We start from the raw sequence: 22,846 nt of genomic DNA, 5'->3' as shown, positions 1-22,846 counted from the left end.
TGTTTTTGTTGAATGTGCTATGAAAACGTGGGTTTCAGGCTCCATATTTTATGCGCCACATTGGATTTTTTAAAAGGCCAGAACTTTTTCAAAAGCCCTTGACCAGACGATCATTTTGAGACCTCAAACGTCTTGTTAGGTTAACCCAAATTTTGGGTTCACTGATGGTCCGGTTGACGTGAAACGTCCCATATATATATATTTTTTTCTCCTTTAACCTACGGTAAATATGTTCCAGAAACAGTTTCCAATGGACCTGAATTTTTTATTTTATTCTATATATATATATATATATATATATATATATATATACCGTGCCGACCTTTCGAGGACTTTTTTCGGAACAGATCTATCCTTTTGAGGATTTTATGGTCTTTTGAGGATGCATCCTCAAAAGACTTTAAGCTTTTGAGGATTTAATCCTCAAAATGCGTGTTCATGAAAACATTCATTTTGAGGATGATAATTAATCCTCAAAATACACCCCCTTTTGAGGATTCAATCAAAAAGTACAAAATTGAATAAAATACTATAAAGTTCCGGTTGAAAGCACGGTAATCATGAAAATACAGCAAAATAACCCCTTACGTAATACCTTGTGTATATGCAGATTTTTTTTGCGATTTCAACTTATTATTAACATAAAGTAAGTTACAAACTTCAGACTACCTTGCTAATAGGACTACAAAATACTATTCAAAAACTTCTTCCACACATTATTAAATATTAAGAACACAGCCCCGCAAAAAATATAAAGTAGTCTGTTGCATAAACGAGACCCATGTATTTAGCCTCACCTAAACTGAACCCAATCTTAGAATTGCACCATCACGTCAGAATTTTATGATAATTAAAAAAACCATATATTTATAAACAAGTTTGAATTTCAAGAATAAATATATTTTCAACTTAAATAATACGGTTATTGGATAGTAACCATCATTCCCTTTAAAACTGTCTTTTCACTTTTTAAGTACAATTGTTTATCTGAGATTTTCATATTTAAAATGTCGTATTATTTTTTTAATTACTAATAGGACTTGATTGAAATTTATGAAATTTTGATTACAATCATCTCAGAGACAAACAATTACATTTAAAAAGTTTAAAGACATTTTTTAAGGGAATAATGATTACTATCCAATGACACCGTATAAATTAAGTAAAAAATATGTTCGGATTTGTTTATAAATACATGTTTTTTTAACTATCATAAAATTCTGATGTGATTCTAAAATCGAATTCAGTTTCAGTGGGGCTAAATACATGGGAATATCATAGTCAGGTTCTTGGAACAGACCACTTTATTTTTGTTTGTAGGGCGGTGTAAATTATCAAGTTTTACCATCAGTCAACAATATAATAGTAAGCAAAAAACGACATTATTAAACAAGCAAAGTCACGGTTTCAAAAATATATTATTATTTGACAACAGTACAATAAATATAAATGTATTTTGATTGAGTAGTACGTTTAAAGAGAAGATATATAAATAAATTTATCTATCACTTTGAAGATTTTCTTCCCTATAGTCGGGGTTGCGCTAAAGCAATCATCAAACTCATCAATGGACTTTGGAGAAATAGATTCTAGAAAAATCCTCAAATGATCATAAAATCTTCAAAATGCAGAATGTGTTCCGAATATAATCCTCAAAAGATAGGTTCGTTATATTTACCAAAGCACATTAGATTACGAGGACATTGTACCTCCATATTTATCTATTACTCTCGTGCTAATTATTTATAATCATCTTGTAACATTAATTACGTAAGCTAACGAATCATAATTATATATAAGGACAGCAGAACACAATGTATTATGTCAGACAATACAAACGTTGTAGACGGGATCATGTGAGACGGGATTACAACGACATTATTTCACACGCTACGTATATTGTTTAATGAGTCTCTGCCATTACAATTTATTTTCTCAATATAAGAGATAACTTTGTTATTATTTGTTGGCCAGCAGTGCTTACACAATGAAGATAAATGTGCATGTTTTTGCCCAAGTGGTACGTTTGCAAGAAAAATACCAAGGCATATTAAATCACGAGGACATTGCACCTCCATACTTCTCAATGACTCACGAGCTAATTATTTATAGTCATTACGTAACATTAAATAAATGTTTTCGGGTCAATAATTATGTATGATGACAGCACAACTCAATGTATATTATTAGTTTTAAGGAATATTAAATATTGGAGAGGAGATCACGTGAGACGGGATTACAACGACACTATGTCACACGCTACGAATAGTGCTAAATGAGAAAACTCTGCTATTAAAATTTATACCTGATTGTTTATATTGATATATAAACGATTACTTTTTTATTATTTTTTGACAGCAGTGTTCACATAATAAAGATAAATGTGAATGTTTTCGCTCAAGTGGTACGTTTGGAAAGAAGATACCAAAACATATTCAATCACGAGGACATTGCACCTCCATATTTTTCAATTACTCTCGTGCTAATTATTTATAATCATTTTGTATCATTAGTTAACATTAGCTAACAAATCATAATTATGTATAAGGACAGCAGAACTCAATGTATTATGTCAAACAATAAAAACGTTGTAGAGGGGATCACGTGAGACGGGATCACAACGACACTATGTCACACGCTAAGAATAGTGCTGAATGAGAAAATTCTGCCATTAAAATTTATTCTCTTAATATAAGAGATAACTTTGTTATAATTATGGTGCCAATTATTTATAATCATTTTGTAACATTAGTTAACGTTAGCTAACTTATCATAATTATGTATAAGAACTGCGCAACTCAATGTATTATGTCAGTCAATACGAATATTGTAGAGGGGATCATGTGAGTCATGATTACAACGACACCATGTCACACGCATTGAATATGCGTTGAATGGTCATGCCTTAAATGCAAAATGCTAAGCGAGCAAGCTTCGTGATGCAAGGCGGCAAGCCACAGCGGCTGTCAGGTCGCGTTTTCGAGCATTCACTAAACAGTAAAAGAAAAGTAAAATAGAATAGAATATGTTATTTCTTAAATATTTTTGTTTAAAATTATAGCTTTATTTATTTTAAGTCATTGCCGAAACAGTATTTTTTGTGTTTATTAAGATCCGGTTTGGAAAATCGTCCATCGCACATATCACATTTAATCTTAGAGATCGTTACTCCTTTCCTTGTTTTTTTTTACTGGTATGACAATTCCATGTAATTTTTCTAATTTTCCATATCCCTTGTTTCTGATGAAGCCTAATATCCTTCTTTTCTCTTCTTTGATTTTAGCCTTGAGATACAACTTCACATAGTATTTGTTTTTATGGATTTTTAGGTGCCTTGCGAATTGTGCTCTATGTTTTTTGCAGTATAAGCAGAACTGGTGTTTTTTTCTGGTGCTGTATCTGAAATTTATTAGTTATATATTAAATTATAGTAAAAATTGTAACGGGCAGCGAAGTACTCGAGTACTGAGTCGATTCGGGATGAGCCGGAGAGGGGGAAATTCGGATTCGGGAATCGGTTAGAGTCTAGTCAGTCTTGCTTATCTCACCGGCCGATCAGTATTAATATTTCGTAATAGACAGTTCTGATTGTACGAATTTCCAAGTACATTGTGCAAGGATAATATTCGAGGGTACAACCAGAGAGCAAGATAACCTGATCCTTACAACAACCGTTGCAGAGCCTCAAAGAGCGGGTCCAGATATCGGAAGGGTAGCAGTACGAGGTTCGAGTACAAGGTTCTAACGTGAGTAAATCAGAGTTCCTATCACGATCGGCCTTCTCGCTATCGTCTGAATTTCTCCGAATACCGTCGCCTTCGTGGGTGCTTATTACAAAAGCACATATTCTGAGCGCTGGGTCAGCGACGCTTGTAGGAGCGAAGCTGAGGCTTAAACTCTTGTGTGGAATCGGTGACATTGATGTTATTGTTAGCTTCATCTATTGAAGCGTTTTGAGAAGAATCAAGTGAATTGACAGTGTTTACGTTAACTACACTATCCTCTATAGAATATAATTTTCTGCTTTTTCGTAGCTTTCGATCATATGCCTTTACATCTGTTGCAAAACTTTGTTCTTTTTCTTGGAAAAAAAATCGTGTTTTTAAATAATATTACTTAAGGTAGATGAATTCCTTTAAAAATCAAACCATCAAAGATTGCATTATATTTTATGATTGTCTTAAATTGTTTAAAGAACCATACTAACTAACAGAATATGTAAAAAACATGAAACTATTATTGTATGTGTCAACCATCAGGTACAACAAGTTTGTCTTAGAGATCAGAATTTTAAATTTTAATTTTCGTAACTAAAGCAGAATTATATATGTGCTTTACATACATATAACTAAAAGGAATTAGAAGTGTTAAAACTTATTTCAATTCAATTTTTAAGAGAGAGAGAGATAAAAGGAGACAGAAAGAGTGGAAGAGAGGGAGCGAGGGCAAGCGAGAGAAATTGAGAGGACAAGAGCGACCGAAAGCAAGCTAGAAATTGATTGTTTATTATTGCACCTTGGGATAGAACTCCATCTAGTGTTGAGATTTATAAGTGTAGTAGTTTATATTGTTTATACAAAAGTAGAGCGTTGATATTGAAATCATTTTATTTCGATAATAACGAGACGTTATTTGTTACATACAAAATGATATAATATCGAATAAAATATCGGTAATATGTCTATACTCGTGTCTACGGTAAAGCATAGGCCTTCGGCTTGTCTGGAGGTTAGGGGTTTGGAGTCGTTTGGTTAAAATGCACAACCATTTAGCCTATTTGTTCTTTAGGGGTTTAGGGTTTAAGGCTCTTTAGTTCACATGTACAGGCTACAAAGATCACACATTTGTAAACAAGTTTTTTTGAAAGTTAAAATTTTTTTTCGATATTTCCGTCCACCATATTGGATCCGCCATTTTGAATTTTCAAAATCTGATAACAGATTTGTAATCAGCGACCTCGAAAACCTCTATATACAAACCTTCTACAAAATATTATGGATTGAAGTATACTTATAGTTATTTTGTGTTAGGGGTGGTTTACCCCCCTAAGGGGAAGTATCTATGAAAAAACCGAAAAACTTAATTTGTTTATTATAGATGTTTACAAATTTTTTCCAAATTTTTTAGTCGTTTAAAACTTTTTTATTATATAAAATTTTTTTTCGATATTTCCGTCCGCCATTTTGAATTTTCAAAATCTGATACATATTTGTAATCAGCGACCTCGAAAACCTCTATATATAAACTTTCTACGAAATATTATGTATTGAATTACATATTTACAGTTATTTTGTGTTAGGGGTGGTTTACCCCCTTAGGGATAATATTTATGAAAACACCGAAAGACGTCAACTAAATTTTGTTATTAAGGATGTTTAAACATTTTTTCCAATTTTTTTTAGTCGGTTTAAACATTTTTATTATAAAATTATGCCAAAAAATATATGTTTTCAACCCCTAAAAAATAGGGGATGCTACCCTTACTCTTCAAATCACCATGAAATACTTGCTCTTTTTGTAAGAAATAACCTCCAATTTGTTTCATTGAAAAATATTAATTTTAAGCCGAGATATTTAAAAAAAACGCTTTTTGGGGGTTAACTTTAGGGGAGGTTTTTACCCCTTAAAAGTGAAAATTAGCCGATAAAAAAATACGTGTCTCTTATTTTTTTATGTTCTACAACATATATGAAAATCATCAAAATCGGTGAGTTCGGGTTGGGTACCTTTCCTTGTTAGTTAATGTAGAGTGCAGACCCGTTCATTAGCATCGCTCGCGTGTGTTTCGGCTATAGGTTTGGTTGCACATGGTCAACTGTGGATGACGAAGTGCGCCTTCGTACATTTGCGGCAATCGGTACTCGAACTTCATCACTCCCGGCTATCTTAGGGGCTTCCATCGTGCGTTAGTGTTTGCAAGCGAAAGCAGCGACGCTAGCGGCGCTTACGGCTGTCCTCGGGTATTCCAAGGTACCTTCTGTGGCTTCGTAACTGTAAGTGTGCGTTTGCGATGAGAGAGAGAGAGAAAGAGAGAGAGAGAGAGAGAGAGAGAGAGAGAGAGAGAGAGAGAGAGAGTTGAGTGTACGGATGTGAGTCGTTTAGGTGCGAGAGCACCGGGACGATGAGCCCTAGCTGCGCGAGTGTAGTTGCGTGGTCGGTGAGAGCCACCACGTGATCGTATATTTTAATAAGATAATATTTATTTAAAAATATTAGGTAGGTAGGTTTTTGTTTTAGATATTATCCTCACCTTCGCTCACCTTCCTCCGATGTACCCACTTGTTTTTAAAATAAATATTATTTTATCAAAGCTCATTGCAGTGCATGGGGGAGATGGGTTTTCGCTTTAGATATTATGGAGGAAGCGGATACGCGCTACTTTTAGATCTACAGGAACGGTGTAGTAACAGCGAGGTAGAAGGAGAGAGAGCAGACGAAGTTCAATCACAGCGCGGTAAATTAAAATTTACATTTTGGAATGTTGCGGATGTGGCACATAAAGATAGAAGTTGTTGAAATTTCGCAGTGGATTTTGACTTTGTTAGTTTGACTGAAACATGGCTAAAAGAAAAAAGACGATTTAAAATAGATAAAAATAGTAAATTATCGAATTTATCCGTAAATCTCACAGAGGAGTTCTGCAACTTCTAAAATTGAGTTTTTACCTGATAGAATTATAGGAAAAAAACTGTCTAGATGAAAAATGACAAAAGCATTTACCAGCTGATTCCGCAGACCCACGGTGGTGCAGGATGTAATGATTCTAAGTCCATAACAACACCAAGATTGATCACAGCATCAACAAAGAGGACGAGGACGCTATCCGCCCTCCACCTCAATGCCCAGAAGATTCAAGCTCTGTAGTTAATTAATGTTTCACTTAGACCTGAAAATAATTACCCTTGTCTTCCCTACATTGAGACGAATGGCATTCCCGAATACCCATGCCGACACCACTTGTGCCAAAGCTAACAGTCGACCCACCTTCTAGCTCACCGAAATCGTCATCTGAGACTTGCGTCTGAAGTCGTCAGCGTAAAGCACGTATGTTTAACAACAAATAAAAGATCACCCTAGGAATTCTGAAATCAGCCAATATCTCCCGGAGGTCATTAATATTCCGCCTGAACAAAAGAGGCACCAGAACCGAATCCTGTGGTATAATGGTGGCGTTGTTGCAAACCTGTTACTTTAGTTGGTTTGTTATCGTTACTGCGTAGCTAGCAGAAATCTACACTGATGATATGAATTAAACGACATCCTATTATCTATATGAAAATAAATTGTGACTCGGTGCGTCGCAGCCGCATCCATCGAAAATATCAATTGATAAGGCGAATCTCAAAGTTAGTGTAGCGCGAGAGAAAATCGGGGAATCGCGAGGCTCGGCGCTGTATGTTGTCAGCGGCCGCCGTCTCTAGCTTGATTCCGAGTACCAGCGAGCTTACCGTTGCCGAAGTCACGCGGGCTGAGCCACTCAGCTAGCGTAGATGTGTGGCTCGTTAGTCCGCGCGGACTTTCGGACCAATGAAGCGTGCTTGCGAGCGAGAGCCCGTTGGAGCCGACGTTGCTGCGCGGAGAGAAAGTTGCGCGAGCGCGAAAGCGCTAGTTCCTTCCCGATTCTCGTTGGCGACAGACGTTTCGGACAACAATAGGAATTCATAAAGCTCGTGCGAGTTAAATAGAATGTGTGCAGTGTGTGAGCAGTGAGTGTTGGCACGGCGAGGTGCCACCGCCATCTCCTCAGCCAAGGTGCTTGTATAGTGAGCAAAGCAAATCAATGTGCGCAGAAAAGAACTATATGAAATTTAGCAATACATTATTTTCATGGTGGCGTACGATGCCGAGTTTGAGCAATTGACTGACGATCCTTATATATATATATATATATATATATATATATATATATATATATATATACATATATATATCCCGTAATTACGACAGCGGGAGATACATCATAGACGGTGATCCCTGGAAGTCAGCCCGGCTGTTCGGCTTTTGTTTACTTTAGGCTGTGTAGTCCGATATGCGCTCGAGCATCGTTCCGAAGTCCGCTCGAGCGTTGATCGAGGTCCGCTCGAGCGTTGATCGAGGTCCGCTCGAGCGTTGATCGAGGTTCGCTCGAGCGTTGATCGAGGTCCGCTCGAGCATTATTCCGGTATGCTCGAGCTTTCTCCGATGTACATCGATGGAACCCGAGCACGTCCGAGTACCTAAGGAGTCCCCGCGCGCGCGATCGATCATCATTTGGCCAGCTCGATATCCATAGAAAGCTGCTTTACCGACCGCTATATCTGCTGAGCACGCGCGCGCACGCCCGAGCGTTACTTGGCAACGTCGCAGTATAGACAAGTCGTTTCAAACGTCACGAGTGTCGGGCCCGGCATTCTCTCCCAGAACACGCGAAAACGAGATGGATAAAAAGAAAGTGCCATTATTAATTGAAGAAGTGCATCGAAGACCTGCCATTTGGGACAGAGTTGAGAGAGCACAACAATAAAACTTTGGTCGGAAGCGAGTGGGGTAAAGTAGCTGCGAATATCAACGTTGCAAGTAAGTATAAAATATCTTACAGCGATCATATCCCGGTTAGCTTCGCCGTTATAACCTAAAAAGCTTTGCATTCTAGTATTTCTAAATTTCTCTCTTTTTTCGCACGCGTGATTTTCGCGAGGCTGCATGTACAGCATACTACGTATACACGCAGAATATGCGATTCTCGAAAATGCAACGCCGTTGTCCAAAACTTTGTAGATCAAAGCGTAATTACGCGTTGCGCTTGTATGATGAACATTCCTACAAAATAATCGATTTCGTAAGATCGTAGCTTTTTCTTTATTTATATTGAATAATGTCGCATTTTTGTCGCTTACGCTTGCTCGCGCTCGAAATTATCACGTAATGTCACACGAGAGGAAACGAAGTCATCTCGGACGCTGTCTATACACGCAATACGTATAATCTTACAACATCGAAACCTACTACGCGGTAGCATAAACACGCATTGTTCATCAACGGTTATACGTCCATTCTACGTTTTCGATCTGAAAAAGCATGGTATCTTCTTTGTTTACTAGAAGCGGTCATTAGTCCGCCATTCTCTCTGTAGCGCGGGCGCCTTCCCCGTCTCTTCTTTAGCCGCTCGCGCGCTCTCCCTCTCTTCCTCGTTCGCCCGCGTGTTTGCGTCATTATCACGCGTATTCGCGCAAAAGCCGATTTTTCGACATACTGCGTACGTATATACAGATACATACACGTATTAAAAAAATTGTGCCGCTCGCTCTCTTTCTCTCTCTCCTCTCTAATTTTTTAATTACCTGAACGTGACAAAAATTCGCAATCCATTTGTACTATTTAAAATTAAATTTGCCTTTTTGTAGAGTCTTCCGCACAAAATAAGTGGAAAGCATTAGTTAAAAAGTTCAAAACTGAACATTCCCGCGTTCAGCTCCACCGATCTGGGGGACGGGCTTGAAGATACATATGAGTCAACGTGGCCGTATTATCAATCATTAGCTTTTATGACTAAATATGCAACACCGAACCCATCGAGTAGCAACTTGAGTGCTCTTTTTGAAGATAAGCCATTGAAAATTGAACCAACCTTCGGATCAGCTAATTCTGTAGAGCAGTTAAATATAAACAAGAATCAAGCAATGAGCGAGAAGGACAAATAGATAGCTGAGCACTTGCACATGCTTTTAAACAAATCAAAATGCAACGCAAGTACAGGCAGTGTAACAGAAAAAGACAAGCATAATATGGCTTTTTTCGAAACACTTTTACTAACTTTGAGATCAGTGAGCGACGAAGATATTTTAGTATGTCGAACTGACATATCACGCGTTATTTTCAATTACGCGTACAAAGGATCCTCGTGGAAATCACTTAGTAACTGTAATAGTGAGAAAAAACAAACTTCAGAACCATCGAAAAGAAGAAGATGTATTGAAGATGATAGTAAGAGCATGATTATTATATTATAAACATGTACTAAAAGTTAATTTTATTTACTATTGTTTAATTATGTTTAGATTGCCAGATAGTGGGCTCTTTCAAAATTCCGGCCCAAACCTTTACAAGCACACCAATCAAATTAGAAACAATATGAACCAAGTGCGAGAGAACGTGCTATTGAGCGTCAGAGTTGCAGTAGTAGTGGTAAATATATATTGAACAAATTTTTAGTTTTTGTCAATGTAATTATTTTTATTTGTATATCTTTTTAAATATTTTATGTACAATTAAAAAATCTTTCGATAATATTGTAAAATAATGTTTATATGACTATAAATTAATAATGAAATATTTTTCAGATATGAAACGGCAACTACTTCGTTCCGATCGCTGTGCTTATCCCCCTCGTCCACCATCGAATTGGAACAATTATTCTCAACAATTTGTGCCGCAATATCCAGAAAATTACAACTACCAAGTAATGGCTAGTCAACGTGTTATGCCGAGGCAAATTATGACCATGAACCATCCGTCTATGATGTACGGTGGAGATGCAGTTAATTTTTCACAATTTACACATCCTACTGATCCAGAGGGCTATGCCAGTAATCCACTCGTCTACTGTTGTCGGTCCTAAAATTGTTGGCGGACCGTTTTATCAGCAAAACAGCTCAAAGAGTGCGAATATAGATCTTATAGCAAGTCCTCAGAATAATTCAGTTGTCAGAGAAGCTGCCGCTAGTTATTCTCACATAAGACCACACGACACGTAGTATCGCCGTTCGGGGATTTCAGACCGCCTTCAGCGAGATACGAGCACGTCCACATTGACATAATCACCCTGCCAATATCTGAGGGGCAGAGATACTGTCTAACGTGTGTGGACCGCTACACTCGCTGGCCTGAAGCCTTCCCGCTGCCAGACCAAGAGGCCGAGACAGTCGCCCGCGCATTCTACGCCGGCTGGATATGTCGTTTCGGCACACCGCTGCGAGTAACGACCGACCAAGGCCGCCAGTTTGAGTCACACCTTTTTAAGTCACTCAGTCGACTGATCGGTGTAACTCACCTCCGAACGACGGCGTACCATCCCCAGGCCAACGGCATGGTCGAGCGTTTACACCGGCAGCTGAAAGCGGCGATACGTTGCCACCAGGACAACCAGTGGACGCGGATTCTCCCTACGGTACTCCAGGGCATACGAGCAGCCTGGAAAGAAGACATACAGGCGACGTCCACAGATTTCGTCTACGGCGAACCGCTTCGACTGCCTGGCGAATTTCTAGCCGATAGAAAACGCCCCGACGACGACCAATCGACGTTCACGAAGGAACTGCGGCACCACCTGCAACAACTACGCCCAGCTGACGTCTTGCCACACGGAGCAGTCAAGTCCTTCGTGTTTAAGGACCTGGCAACGGCCAAGAACGTTTTCTTACGGCGAGACGCCGTAAAAACGTCATTGGAAATGCCCTACGACGGCCCGTACCCAGTCATCAACAGGAACGACAAAACCTTTGTCGATCGCATCAACGGGAAAGATGTCACCGTCAGCATCGACCGCCTGAAACCGGCTTACATCGCGGCCGAGGACGGCCAATCCGAACAACCCGCATCAACCATCCAGAACGAGAGGACGTCAAACCAACAGCCATCTCCCTCAACCATTCCTAACGAGAGGACGTCCGACCAAGCTTGTACCCGACGATCAAGTAGACGAGTAAGGTTCACTGAACGATACCAAGCGGGTTTCGCATAAAATGTAAAACAAAAGAAAAAAGAAAGAACAAACACACGACTAACACATGTATTCCGGACACTCGCACACACACATATCAGATATTATAACGAAAGACACTCACATTCCTCGCACTTACCCACATACGCACGTCGCAATTACATATCGTGACTTCATCACTGGCAAGGGGGTACTGTGGCGGTCGCCCAGGCACGATTGCCAGGCACAGCTGTCGCCCGATGTTTTTGCGACCGGGACGTGCCCAAATACAAGGGAAAGCTTCTCGGGTTTATCTTGATTCCGTACAGCCTACGGAATTGCACGGGCCTAATCGGCGGGCCCGCACCTACGCGGGCTACCGGCGTTGGCGGCCATAAAAAGGCTTACCAGCCGGTCCGAACGCTTAGGGCTATAAAAAGGCTTACGGCCCGAGACCCGGGGAGGACAGCGGCACTACGCCTGCCCGTGCGTCCCCTTCACGCCCCTAGCATCGGCGGAGGGCAGGAAAAACGGAGACGCCCGAGAAGCCGACCTTTTTAAGACTCAGTCAGTCCCGCGACACGACACGACACACATCGACTCTCGAACACCCGCAAATTATTCCTGTGAACTTTAAGAATAAATCTCGACACGAAACTCTGAGTATTGCTTATCCTTCCGAATCCTTCCCTATGGCTTCGCTCACCCCAAACATATATAAACCAACGGAGCGCGCAGCGCTATCAGCAAGTGACACATAAGTCACGCGCGCTGGAGCTCGAGGAGCCGCCAAAGAGGACACCGCGCAAGTCGGCTCAAAATGCATAGAAGAAGCTTCTATGAGCCTGCAGATAAGGAAGGTAAATCAGAAGCAAGTTTGACAGGAGAAGAGTACAAGGGGACTCGATGTACTAGAGGAGAGGATTTTTACTCCAATTTTCTGATTGGCCCTCCCTGCAACGTCACATGCATTAAACGCTCCAAATAAGGTAAGAAGTTTCATCTAGGCCTCCTAATTGGCCAAACACCCACCCTGCCAAGGAGAGAAAAAATCGGATATCGCCTCTGCTACGAGAGCATAAAAGAACCCAGCAACAGGTCCGCACGTCCTCAGTCTGCTTCAAAAATCGTCGCTACGCGAAAGCTCTGCCCAAGCCCGGTCCGGTATAACAACTTAGAATATTTTCGACAGTTCGGGAACTTAGAATTTTTTTATCATTTAAAACTTAGAAGAATTTCGGTCGTGCAACACCTGGTTCTTGACAAACCAAAATAATTAACAAAACGTTAGATAGTTGCGAGCGAGCGTTATTTTCAAGTTGTTTAAAATTAAATAAAATAAGAAAAAACAAAATTGCGAGTGTATTTTGAACCTGGAAATTCCTGACTCCTTGCGAACCAATCCACCCTTGCATTTACTCCGCTTCGGAAGCTGAGCCAAAGCTGCTGAGATGACGTGCTGGGAGCAGAACGGATCAGCAGCAGGAATATAGAAAGGTAGGTGGCACCTTACTAAACAGGCTGCACGCTTTGTTGCGCATCACTTCTCTTTTTCTCTCTTTCTCTTTGCATTACATAAAAGGTTAACCGCATCACTCGAAAGCGTAGTAAAATATTAGTCCGCGATACAACCATAACGATAGGAGTGATGGCTTATTTCATCAACTGTCAAGAGAGAATAAAAGTATTTTCAAAAAACTTTCCGGCGGCTACTGAAGGCTGTTCTTTCTTAGATCGCGAAGGTAGTCAGGCACAGAGGGCGCTAAGACTCTTCGTTCAAAGCTTTGTCATCCTCTGTGCTCATAAAGCAAACCAACCCGTAGAGTTACTGTCCGGTGACAACTTTCAATAGTTTAAGACATAACAATTTAAAGAAATTTATATTGTTTAATGTTAATTTACCTTTTCCTACTGAAAAAACTCACGTGAGTGCACTTTACATGAAGAAAATTGTTACATAACGATTTTCGTCATTTCATATTCACTTTAAAAATAAAATCATACCTGCAGAAATAATTATTCGCAGCATCCTTTTCATCTGTACCAAATCTACAGATTACATTTTGTGATATGCATGAATACATACAGCATTCGTCATTTTATATTCACAAACACATAGATAAAAACAAAGATTATACCTGCACCAAAAATTATTCGCAGCAACCCTTTAATCTGAACCGAATCTGCAGATTGCATCTTGTAATATGCCTAAATACATACAGCATTCATCATTTAATGTCCACATACTAAAAACTTTAGACAAAAGATTATATGTATTATATCTGCACAAACGTTCAATCGCAGCATCCTTTTCATCTCGACCAAATTTGCTGATTACATCTTGTGATATGCATGAATACTTACAGCATTCGTCATTTCATATTCACAAATAGATGGCTTAAAGGGTCCAGCCTGTGTTAAATCCTGCAAAAAAACAAAAAAAAATTCGTCCAATAAAATTTTTTTCTTTTGACGTAAATTGAAAAACAAAAAATATCTACTAAAAATACTTATAACATACACTATTTCTACAAAAAATTATCATATATATATATATATATATATATATATATATATATATATATATATATATATATATATATATATATATATCATACAAAACCACTGACCGAAATTCATGACATTTTACTATATAAATAAGGGTTTTTAGTCACTCGCCGCGGCTTTGTGAAAGATCCGGACCGTCTTCTTTACTCTACCTGGGCTTAAAATGTACCTCTAACATTCCCTCTCAGACCTAATGAAAGACATTTCCGAAAAATATTAATTAAGTTGTAACGGGGTGTGACTTGACACGGGGTGTGACTTGACGTGAGAGGAGAAAATCACAAAAGGAGACGCCGGGACCGAGAATCGATCCGGCGCTCCCGAGATCTCTAGGCGCGCGTGCTACCGCTTGAGCCAACGCCGCCCTATTTCATCACTCTCTATCCTGCCTCGATTACCGGCGTAGCGAGGGACGTTGTTCCTCGTTACAAAGTATTATTATCCATACGTTATATACGTAGCTAATAAATTTAATTAAAATTGTTCACACTGTACCTGTTGCTAACGACATTTAATTTATTTTTTTTGGAATTGTCTTTTATTAGGTCTGAGGAGGCATCTTTAAGGTACATTTTAAGCTCCAGTAGAGTAAAGAAGACAGTCCGGATCTTTCACAAAGCCGTGGCAAGTGACTAAAAACACTTATTATATAGTAAAATGTCATTAATTTTGGTCAGTGATTTTGTATGGTACATATATGATATTTTTCGGTAGAAATAGTGTGTATTGTAAATATTTTCAGTAGATATTCTTTGTTTTTTAATTTACGTGAAAAGAACAAAATTTTATCAGACGAATATATCTACAGAAATAATTATTCGCAGCATCCCTTTCATCTGAACCAAATCTGCAGATAACATCTTGTGATATGCATGAATACTTATAGCATTCGTCATTTCATATTTACAAACAAATAACTTAAGAAAAAAGATCATATTTGCACGTAGTGTTAAGTTTAATAAATTGTTCTACCAAAGGAAATTTCGATTAGACATTTTGTTTTTCTAAAAGTTTGGAAATACAAAATACCCCATAGCGGATTTGCTAAGCTTTAGCGACGACATCCCCTTTATTAATAATCTTCATTAATCCATGTGTTGTTACGGAGCGTTCGACAGACAATTTGTGCGGCCGCGAAGATGCTACACGTAACTTCGAGATGGTTCTTTACCAGCTTGGCTTTCCCTCGATGAGGGCCGAATGATAGCGAGCGGACGTTAGCCGCTGTGTGCAGCGCTATCACCAGTACTTTGGCTTGCCGATGCTTGATACAAATGCGTGGTGCGCCCGGAGCACCACGCTTTCCTTCGCTTATCCGTGGGTAGATGGTCGATCGGGATAATCGAGAATCAGACAAAGAAAGAAACACTCGCGTGTGAATGGAAAAGAATGGCGTATATTGTCAAAGTTAAAGTCGCGATACAAAAGGTTACAATATTCTAAGAACGACGCTTGCGCGTACGAATGCGAGCGGTTTCACAGGAGAAGTCGGGCCGATGATTCGGTGGCAGCGAATCCCGGCCTTCGACGGCTTCGTCCTGGTTATCGAAAAGAATCTTACGTACTTGGTCGCTTGACAAACGCTTGCCCACTCGTCTTCACGACCGGTCACGGCTCCCAGGAATAGGTGCGGGTTGCGGTGGTTCTGGAGGCGTTCCTCCAGGCACTCGAAACTTAATGATGACACTTGTACACTGGGTGCGGTTATCGGCTCGCAGATTATTGACGGTTCTCGACTCTAACGAAATCTCAGCATTCGTTAGAGTGTATACATATATCATATGTTGTAACGAATTCAGCACCACAGCCAACTCGTAGCGGTATGAGTACCGCTGCGCCGCAACGAAACCGCGTAGAGTCGCGCGCGCGATAATAAACACGTGCGAATTCGGCAATAGGCACGAAAGAGATAGAGAGAGCGAGTGCGCGAGCTAATCCTTCAGGTGCGCGCTCAGGTAGCTCTCGGCCTTCGCTAGGTAAACATGCGACTTCGCTAGAATTCCAAAAGCTTCGCAATATCGTGTGCTGTGCTGTGTCCAGCGGATAGAGGTGTAATTTGTGAGTGAGTTATACGCGGAGTCCAGGTGTTCCCATCCTTAGCCTAGTGGTCCGGCGTGGTGACCAAGTATTGCGGCCTGTCCGGAACCAGGAACGTCGTCGACGAAAGAGAGAATGTTTGTGTGGCGCGCAGAGCATGGGAGAGAGTGCATGTGTGAGTGTATATCATCCATGCGAGGGTAATCCGGCACGCGCGACCTTCGCGTCGATACACTCGTGCGAGCGCGATTATTCTGGCGTCGCGGTGAGTCGCGAAGTTGTTGGCGACTCGCGTATTATTATTTAATTATTGTAACTTCACGTTTATTTCGCGAATGGCAAATATAACCTTAGTCTTTTTATTTTACGTGATTTGGCGTCATTTCTAAACCTCGTTCGCTTGTTTCCGATCCCGGTTCCTTCCTGCGAATACCGCCGCCTCCGCGGGCGTTATTTAATAGCACTTATTTAACGCAGTTGAGCAGCCGAGCACGCGCCAGGCGGAGCATAGACCCAGCAAACAGAAGCAGCTGAAACAACTGCATGCAACGGAGGTGTTTTGCGGGCGGAGAGGAATCCTCCGCCGCATCCAGGGAACGCGATCCAGTCGTTTTACGAGTTATTCGTTGATCGAATTCACACCCCGTTACAATGTATACATATAAATATATATGTCATATCATATGTCGAAAATATAAAAACCAATACATTAATTTCTTCTACTTTTTTTTGAAATGTTCTCACAGCTTCCAATGCATCTGGACTAAATCTTGAAAATGTTTTATGGTAGGAATGTATATTTTTAACATATGTACTTATTTATACCATTTAATAGTTTTTTATGTATAAAATACATTATGTTTTGGGGAATAAATGCAAAAAAAACATCCGGACGGACATTTTTTAAGCGCTTTTAATGCTAAACTAGTTGAAATTTGATACAATTAAAATTTTTTTCCGATGAACTGAACGATTTAAGTTCAAAGAACATTCCTACCATAAAATAGATTAATTTTTTTATTTTAATGAGTTTTGGAGGGTTTTTACAAAATCGACCTAATATAAAATTTTAATATAGTGTAGATAGATTTTGCTTTTAGGGCGATCCAAGTGCGCATTTTTGTGCGATGTGCAAGCACTCTTTTATCGAAGTTTGCATCCGCCTCCAATTCCATATCACCTGCGTTACTACGTATAGCAGGGGTCAGGTGACTAACCTCTGCAGCATCTAAGTGAGTTTGCCCCCCACCCCCTCACCCCATTCTCCGTGGGGCCAGCGTCGACCATTGGCGCTTTAAGGGGGCACACCACATTTGAAATTAAAATAAAAATTTTTCATTAAAAATTTATATATACTTATACATATAAATCAAACTCTAGGATATTGTTTAAAAGTACATTAGTTATGGTACGAATGAGGGGATTTGGTTTCAATTTTATAGAAAAAGTTTTATAAGCATATTACTGATTTTTTATAAATTTTTTATTAATTTTAACATAACTATCGTGTAAATTTTTTTCTATGAAATTTAAACCAAATCCCCTCATTCATACCACAACTAATGTACTTTTAAACAATATCCTAGAGTTTGAGCTCATTTGGGCCATTCGTTCCTTTGGAATCTTACGGTAAGTGAATTATGGACTCCGTACTGTACGTAGGTATTATAAAGGTATATAGAAGGTCTAAAACCATCAAAATAAAGGTAATTATGTCTAAGTATAGTAATACAAATTTGGTTCATTTATATAAGTATATATAAATTTTTAATGAAAAATTTTGATTTTAATTTCAAAGGTGGTGTGCCCCCTTAACCCGATCGGGATCAGCGGTGGGACTGGACTCTGTAGCTTCACAGCTTGGCGTAGTAATGTTATTAACTGACTATCCATGTTTAATTTATTTTGAGTGTTTCTTCCCCTAGTCTGTTTGGTCCGTGGAGCATTATTTATTTCTGCTCTACCCTCCGGCATTTCCCCTATCCGTCACCCATGGAATACGCAACATACGGGGTATTGGCATCCCCGCGCGGTATGTGTGTGTGTGTATTTTTTTTTTATGTGGCGTAGGCAGAACAAGCTCTGCACAAGTAGTCCTCCGACACCGGAACCCTACAGGCACCATTGTTAAACAATACTTCCGTGAAACCTGTTAATTAGCCTAGTTGGCTTTTTCTGCAGGGTTTGATATTTTCCGTTTGTACTAGCCGTCTCTTTGTATGTGAGTGTTACTGTGTACCACTTTGGCTTTTATAAATATCATCAATTATTTAAGCATAAAGCCCCGAAACCGCAAGTGCTTTTGGGAAAAGGATAGTCTTCGCGGCAAAGACGTGAAACGTGCTAGTCTTCGCGACAAAGTTGTGAAGTGCTAGTACTTGCGGCAAACGAGTGAAAAGTGCTAGTCTTCGCGGTGAAAAATGAAAAGTACTACTCTTCCAGAAGGATTTAAAACGTGCTAGTCTTCGTAGGGACCGACGATAGATGATCTGCGAGCGAAGCGAACATTATTTGCTAGCGTTATCTTAACATATTTTATACAAACGAATAAAATGTTCAACTATTTTTTTCTTTCTAAATATATTCTAGAACGAATCGATTGTTAACCGCGAGCGGGGCGAGCGTTTTTTGCTAGTTACAGCATTAATATTTTATTTTCATCAAGTCTGAATTTGTGTTAATAAAACATTTCATTAAATTGACTACTATATAATTTTAATCTTTTCGCTCATGCGCAAATCTTTAAGGAAATCTAAAATTTATTTTTTGTTTTAGTATTCAAATATATAATTTAATAATATTATGTAGGTATTTAGAATTATTTTTGTTTTGTTTCAGATAAAGTTGAAATCCGCAGAAGCTCTGCCAGCATGGAAGACATTTCAAAAATCATTAAACAAAATGAAATTGGTATTCTTGACTGCTCATTAGTGCAACAGAAGTCTATTGAATGTCAACAGCATACTGGTAGCTTAGATTCAATGCTAAACAAAGACACTACATGTAAGAAAGAACCAGTTGGTTTTTATGCATCTAAATTCTCCCAATCCCAATCGAAAAAAACAATACCAAGCTTTTTTTCACGATTAAAATCAGGCATTAACATTGACAGTCCAGGTAACGGCAATCGAAGCATCAGTAAAAGCGGTTCGATTCATGAACAGCAAACTGGTAGCTGGATATCTTCAATTACATCAAGTTTTCGACCTCGAAGACAGGGAGAGCTATTAGAGCAATCTCAAGCACAAACCAGGCAACAGCAACAGGAAAGACAACAACCACCAGTCAAATCTTCTAGTCACGAAGAAATAAAGTGATGTAACCATGATTATAAGAAACTTGATCAAATGCCTAACTAAACAGATGACTAAGAGGTCGCTTTGTCATAACAATCGATAAACTATTCTTACTATGATAATTATCTCACATTACTATACAGCTTTCATATCAATCTTTAACAGCGACAAATTAAAAGCATTGACTGCCTATTCATTTAAAATTAAGCACTTCAAATGATGAACGATTTCTCATTGCAAACTTATAATACCATTTCGTTAAACCAATCTCCCTCAAATTATACATTTTATTAGTAGATGGTCTTTCGATTCTTCATTTACAATATTTTTGCTCCAAACATTTTATTATTGGTTTATGATAGAATTATTGTATGAACGATTTCTACGTTTTTAGTACCTATTAATCGGGACTAAACTGACTCTTTTTTTGACCGGTAAAAAAAATTATTTAGCGAGCAAAAAAACTTTTATACCACAACCCGACCAAAAATCCACCTTTGGCCCCTGATAAGCGAAGCTTTTTTTCCCGAAAACTAGTTTAAAATAAAATATAATTATTGGGGTGAAACTTTCACCGTCAAAGTAACTTTTAGCAGGGCAAAAGTAAATTGTTTTCAAAAATTTTTAAATTCAAACCCATTCGTATTCCTTTATCCAACAAAATGCGAAGTTGATTTAACCCCGCTTCGTAGTTTAAGTTTAAGCTTTTAAGTTCATCGGGGACTCATCATTAAGTGTCGAGAACTTCCTGCAGCGCATGGAAGGACGCAGAAGGATGGACGACCTGTCTGACGCGCAGATATTAGCGTCATTACAAGAGGTATTGACGGACAACGCGTACGAGTGGCTACAGAACCGGCTCTCTGAACAGGGAAAATGGTCCAGTTGGGACGATTTCTACGAATGTATCAAGAGATGGTACCGGCAGACGCAGGGCTACCACCAGAAGTTACTAAGCGAAGTAATTTCGAGGACACAGGGGCCTGGCAAACGTGTGCTGGTTTACGTAAAGAACCTGCAAGGCATAATGCGGAGAATGGATCCCCGACCAGACGCTAGCCAGCGACTGGATCAGATATACCATAATATGCTGCATGCTCTCAAACGAGGACTCCAGCGAAACGATTTCACAACTGTGGAGCCTGCGAAGCCTCATATCGAGCACCTCCGAAGTTCGGAGTAGCGATCGTCCACGAATGCGCCTTTAAAAACGAGACGCCAAAAACTGGCGCTAAAATGCCGGTCGCAGCCATAGGATTGGCAGAGCAGACCGACGCACTGCCCTTATTAGTCGACGCCATAGACAAGCTACTAGATTCGAAGCTTACGGCGACGGCGCAACCGGCGGAGCACGCCAACGCTGGAGGAGGCAGCAAGAAATCAGCCCCTCAGCGAGGACGCTCCGGACCTACGAAGGAGAGAAGCAAGTCTCCTAGTCCGAAACGAAAAAACCAGAAGTCTGGTGAGGGTTCCGGCCAATCAGACAAAAGAAAGCAGAGGAATCCAATAGAGTGTTTCAACTGCTACGGAAAAGGCCACCTTGCCCGAGACTGTCCTTCGGGTAAGAGAAACGGCAAAAAATAGGAGTTAGCGAGGTTACTACTCCTCTTGAACCGTCGCGCGAGGCGTCTCCCCGAGAGGAGAGGAATCACGCCAGCCGACGATATCGCCAAATAAAGACGAGTCACGCTGGTGGGTACAAGTGGGCATCAGAGGGTTCAGAGTAAGGGCTCTCTACGACCTAGGCGCCGCTATGACAGTGATGGGGTCATTGGAACTTCAGATCGCTAGCGCCTGCAGTCGACCTTTGCGACAACGCGATGGCTGTCAAGCACAGTGGTCAGACGTCGCCGATCGTAGTATTCGTGGACTTGCCATTCGACGTCGCGGGTGTACAACGCGGCTTGTATTTAACGAAAAATGAGGCCAAGTACCCAGGTTCACCGATTCGAATCACCTTGTATAATAAAATGGCCTCAAAGTAGAGCCTTCTGGAATCGGTGCGTAGCCATTCTAGACGCCTTCGGTAGGGACTAATATGTTCAAGAATTGCTCAGTCTCTGTAACCGTATTCGTTGTTCGTTAGACGCGTCCAGGATGGTCACAGTACAGTAGTCCAAGTGTGGTTGTATGAGTGTCTCGACTAGTCTTCTGCGGAGAGTCTCAGTGTTGCAGCCTCTGATAAATCGCAAGCTATATAGGGCTTTGTTGACTTTTTTCGTAATGGCATCCACTTGCGGTTTCCAAGTAAGTTTACAGTCTAATACAACACCAAGACTCACGACTGTTTCACTGAAAGGGACGATCACTCCGTCCGGCAACGGAACCCCAGGCAGTTTCCACGACTTAATATCATTAACATTTCTCGTGGAATAAAAAAAATAGACTTAGTTTTGCCGGAGTTGAGTTGCAGGTCGGAGCTCCCCGCCCAGTCAAACCACAGCCGCGCCGCTTCATCCAATCGAGCCACGCCTTCCTGAAAATTATCTTTGCTGGTGTGTAGATAAATCTGAAGGTTGTCCGCGTAAAAAAGATGTTTAATTGTACTACCGTCAAGTTTACTCTGTAGGTCCTTAACATAAAAACTGAATAGTAGGGGTCCCAAGACAGATCCCTGTGGAACTCCCAGATTGGTTTCAAGCCATTCCGAGGTACCGTTCTTATTTGAAATTACGATCTGAGATCGCCCCTGTAAATATGATTTGATCCACAGGAGAGCCGACCGCGAGAACCCCAGCCTATTCAGCTTAGATATTAATTTGGAAGGTGAGATGGTGTCAAAAGCTTTGCTGAAATCAAATAGCAGCATAATCGTCACCTTCTTCTTGTCAAAGGCCATTCGTATGTCGTCGGTCAATTTTAGTAACGCTGTTTGTGTACTGTGGTGTTTACAAAAACCGGCCTGGAAGGGATCCAATATTTGACTTTTATTAAGATACTCCGTGATTTGGGTGTGAGCGATCTTCTCAAGTACCTTTGAGAGAAAGCAGAGCAGCGCAATTGGACGAAAGTCGGTGACATTGGAAGGAGCGCTGGTCTTCCTTAGAGCAATTCGACAACAACGTACAGAGGCGTTTGGCACACGAGGTGTACATTGAGAGGGGTATAGTGCAACCCGACGAGGAACTTCCACCGTCAGGCGCTGCGTGTGAGCACAACGATCCGCCGCCCAACTACCAGTCCTCTACGAATGTCCCACTGCTAACATTTAGCGTATCGGGCCATATAGCGACGGCGCGAGAGCAACCGTTTCACGCGTCGCGAATAT

At 40.2% G+C, this 22,846-nt stretch overlaps 1 protein-coding gene across 13 annotated transcripts in view; it reads left to right on the top strand.

Moving 5' to 3' along the window:
* Positions 1 to 19,785, top strand: part of LOC100116395 (high affinity cGMP-specific 3',5'-cyclic phosphodiesterase 9A) — an 815,596-nt gene extending 795,811 nt beyond the window's left edge. For all 13 annotated transcript variants that reach the window (XM_032601371.1, XM_031933029.2, XM_031933048.2 and 10 more), the window contains one exon: positions 19,121 to 19,785. In XM_032601371.1, coding sequence (XP_032457262.1) covers positions 19,121 to 19,599 — 479 coding nt within the window. In that variant the 3' untranslated portion in view covers positions 19,600 to 19,785. The remainder of the gene's footprint in view (positions 1 to 19,120) is intronic.
* Positions 19,786 to 22,846: the final 3,061 nt, after the last annotated feature.

The sequence above is a fragment of the Nasonia vitripennis genome (assembly GCF_009193385.2).
Source record: "Nasonia vitripennis strain AsymCx chromosome 1 unlocalized genomic scaffold, Nvit_psr_1.1 chr1_random0009, whole genome shotgun sequence".
NCBI lineage: Eukaryota > Metazoa > Arthropoda > Insecta > Hymenoptera > Pteromalidae > Nasonia > Nasonia vitripennis.
Note: the sequence above shows the minus strand (reverse complement) of the source record. Positions and strands in the feature narration are given on the sequence as shown.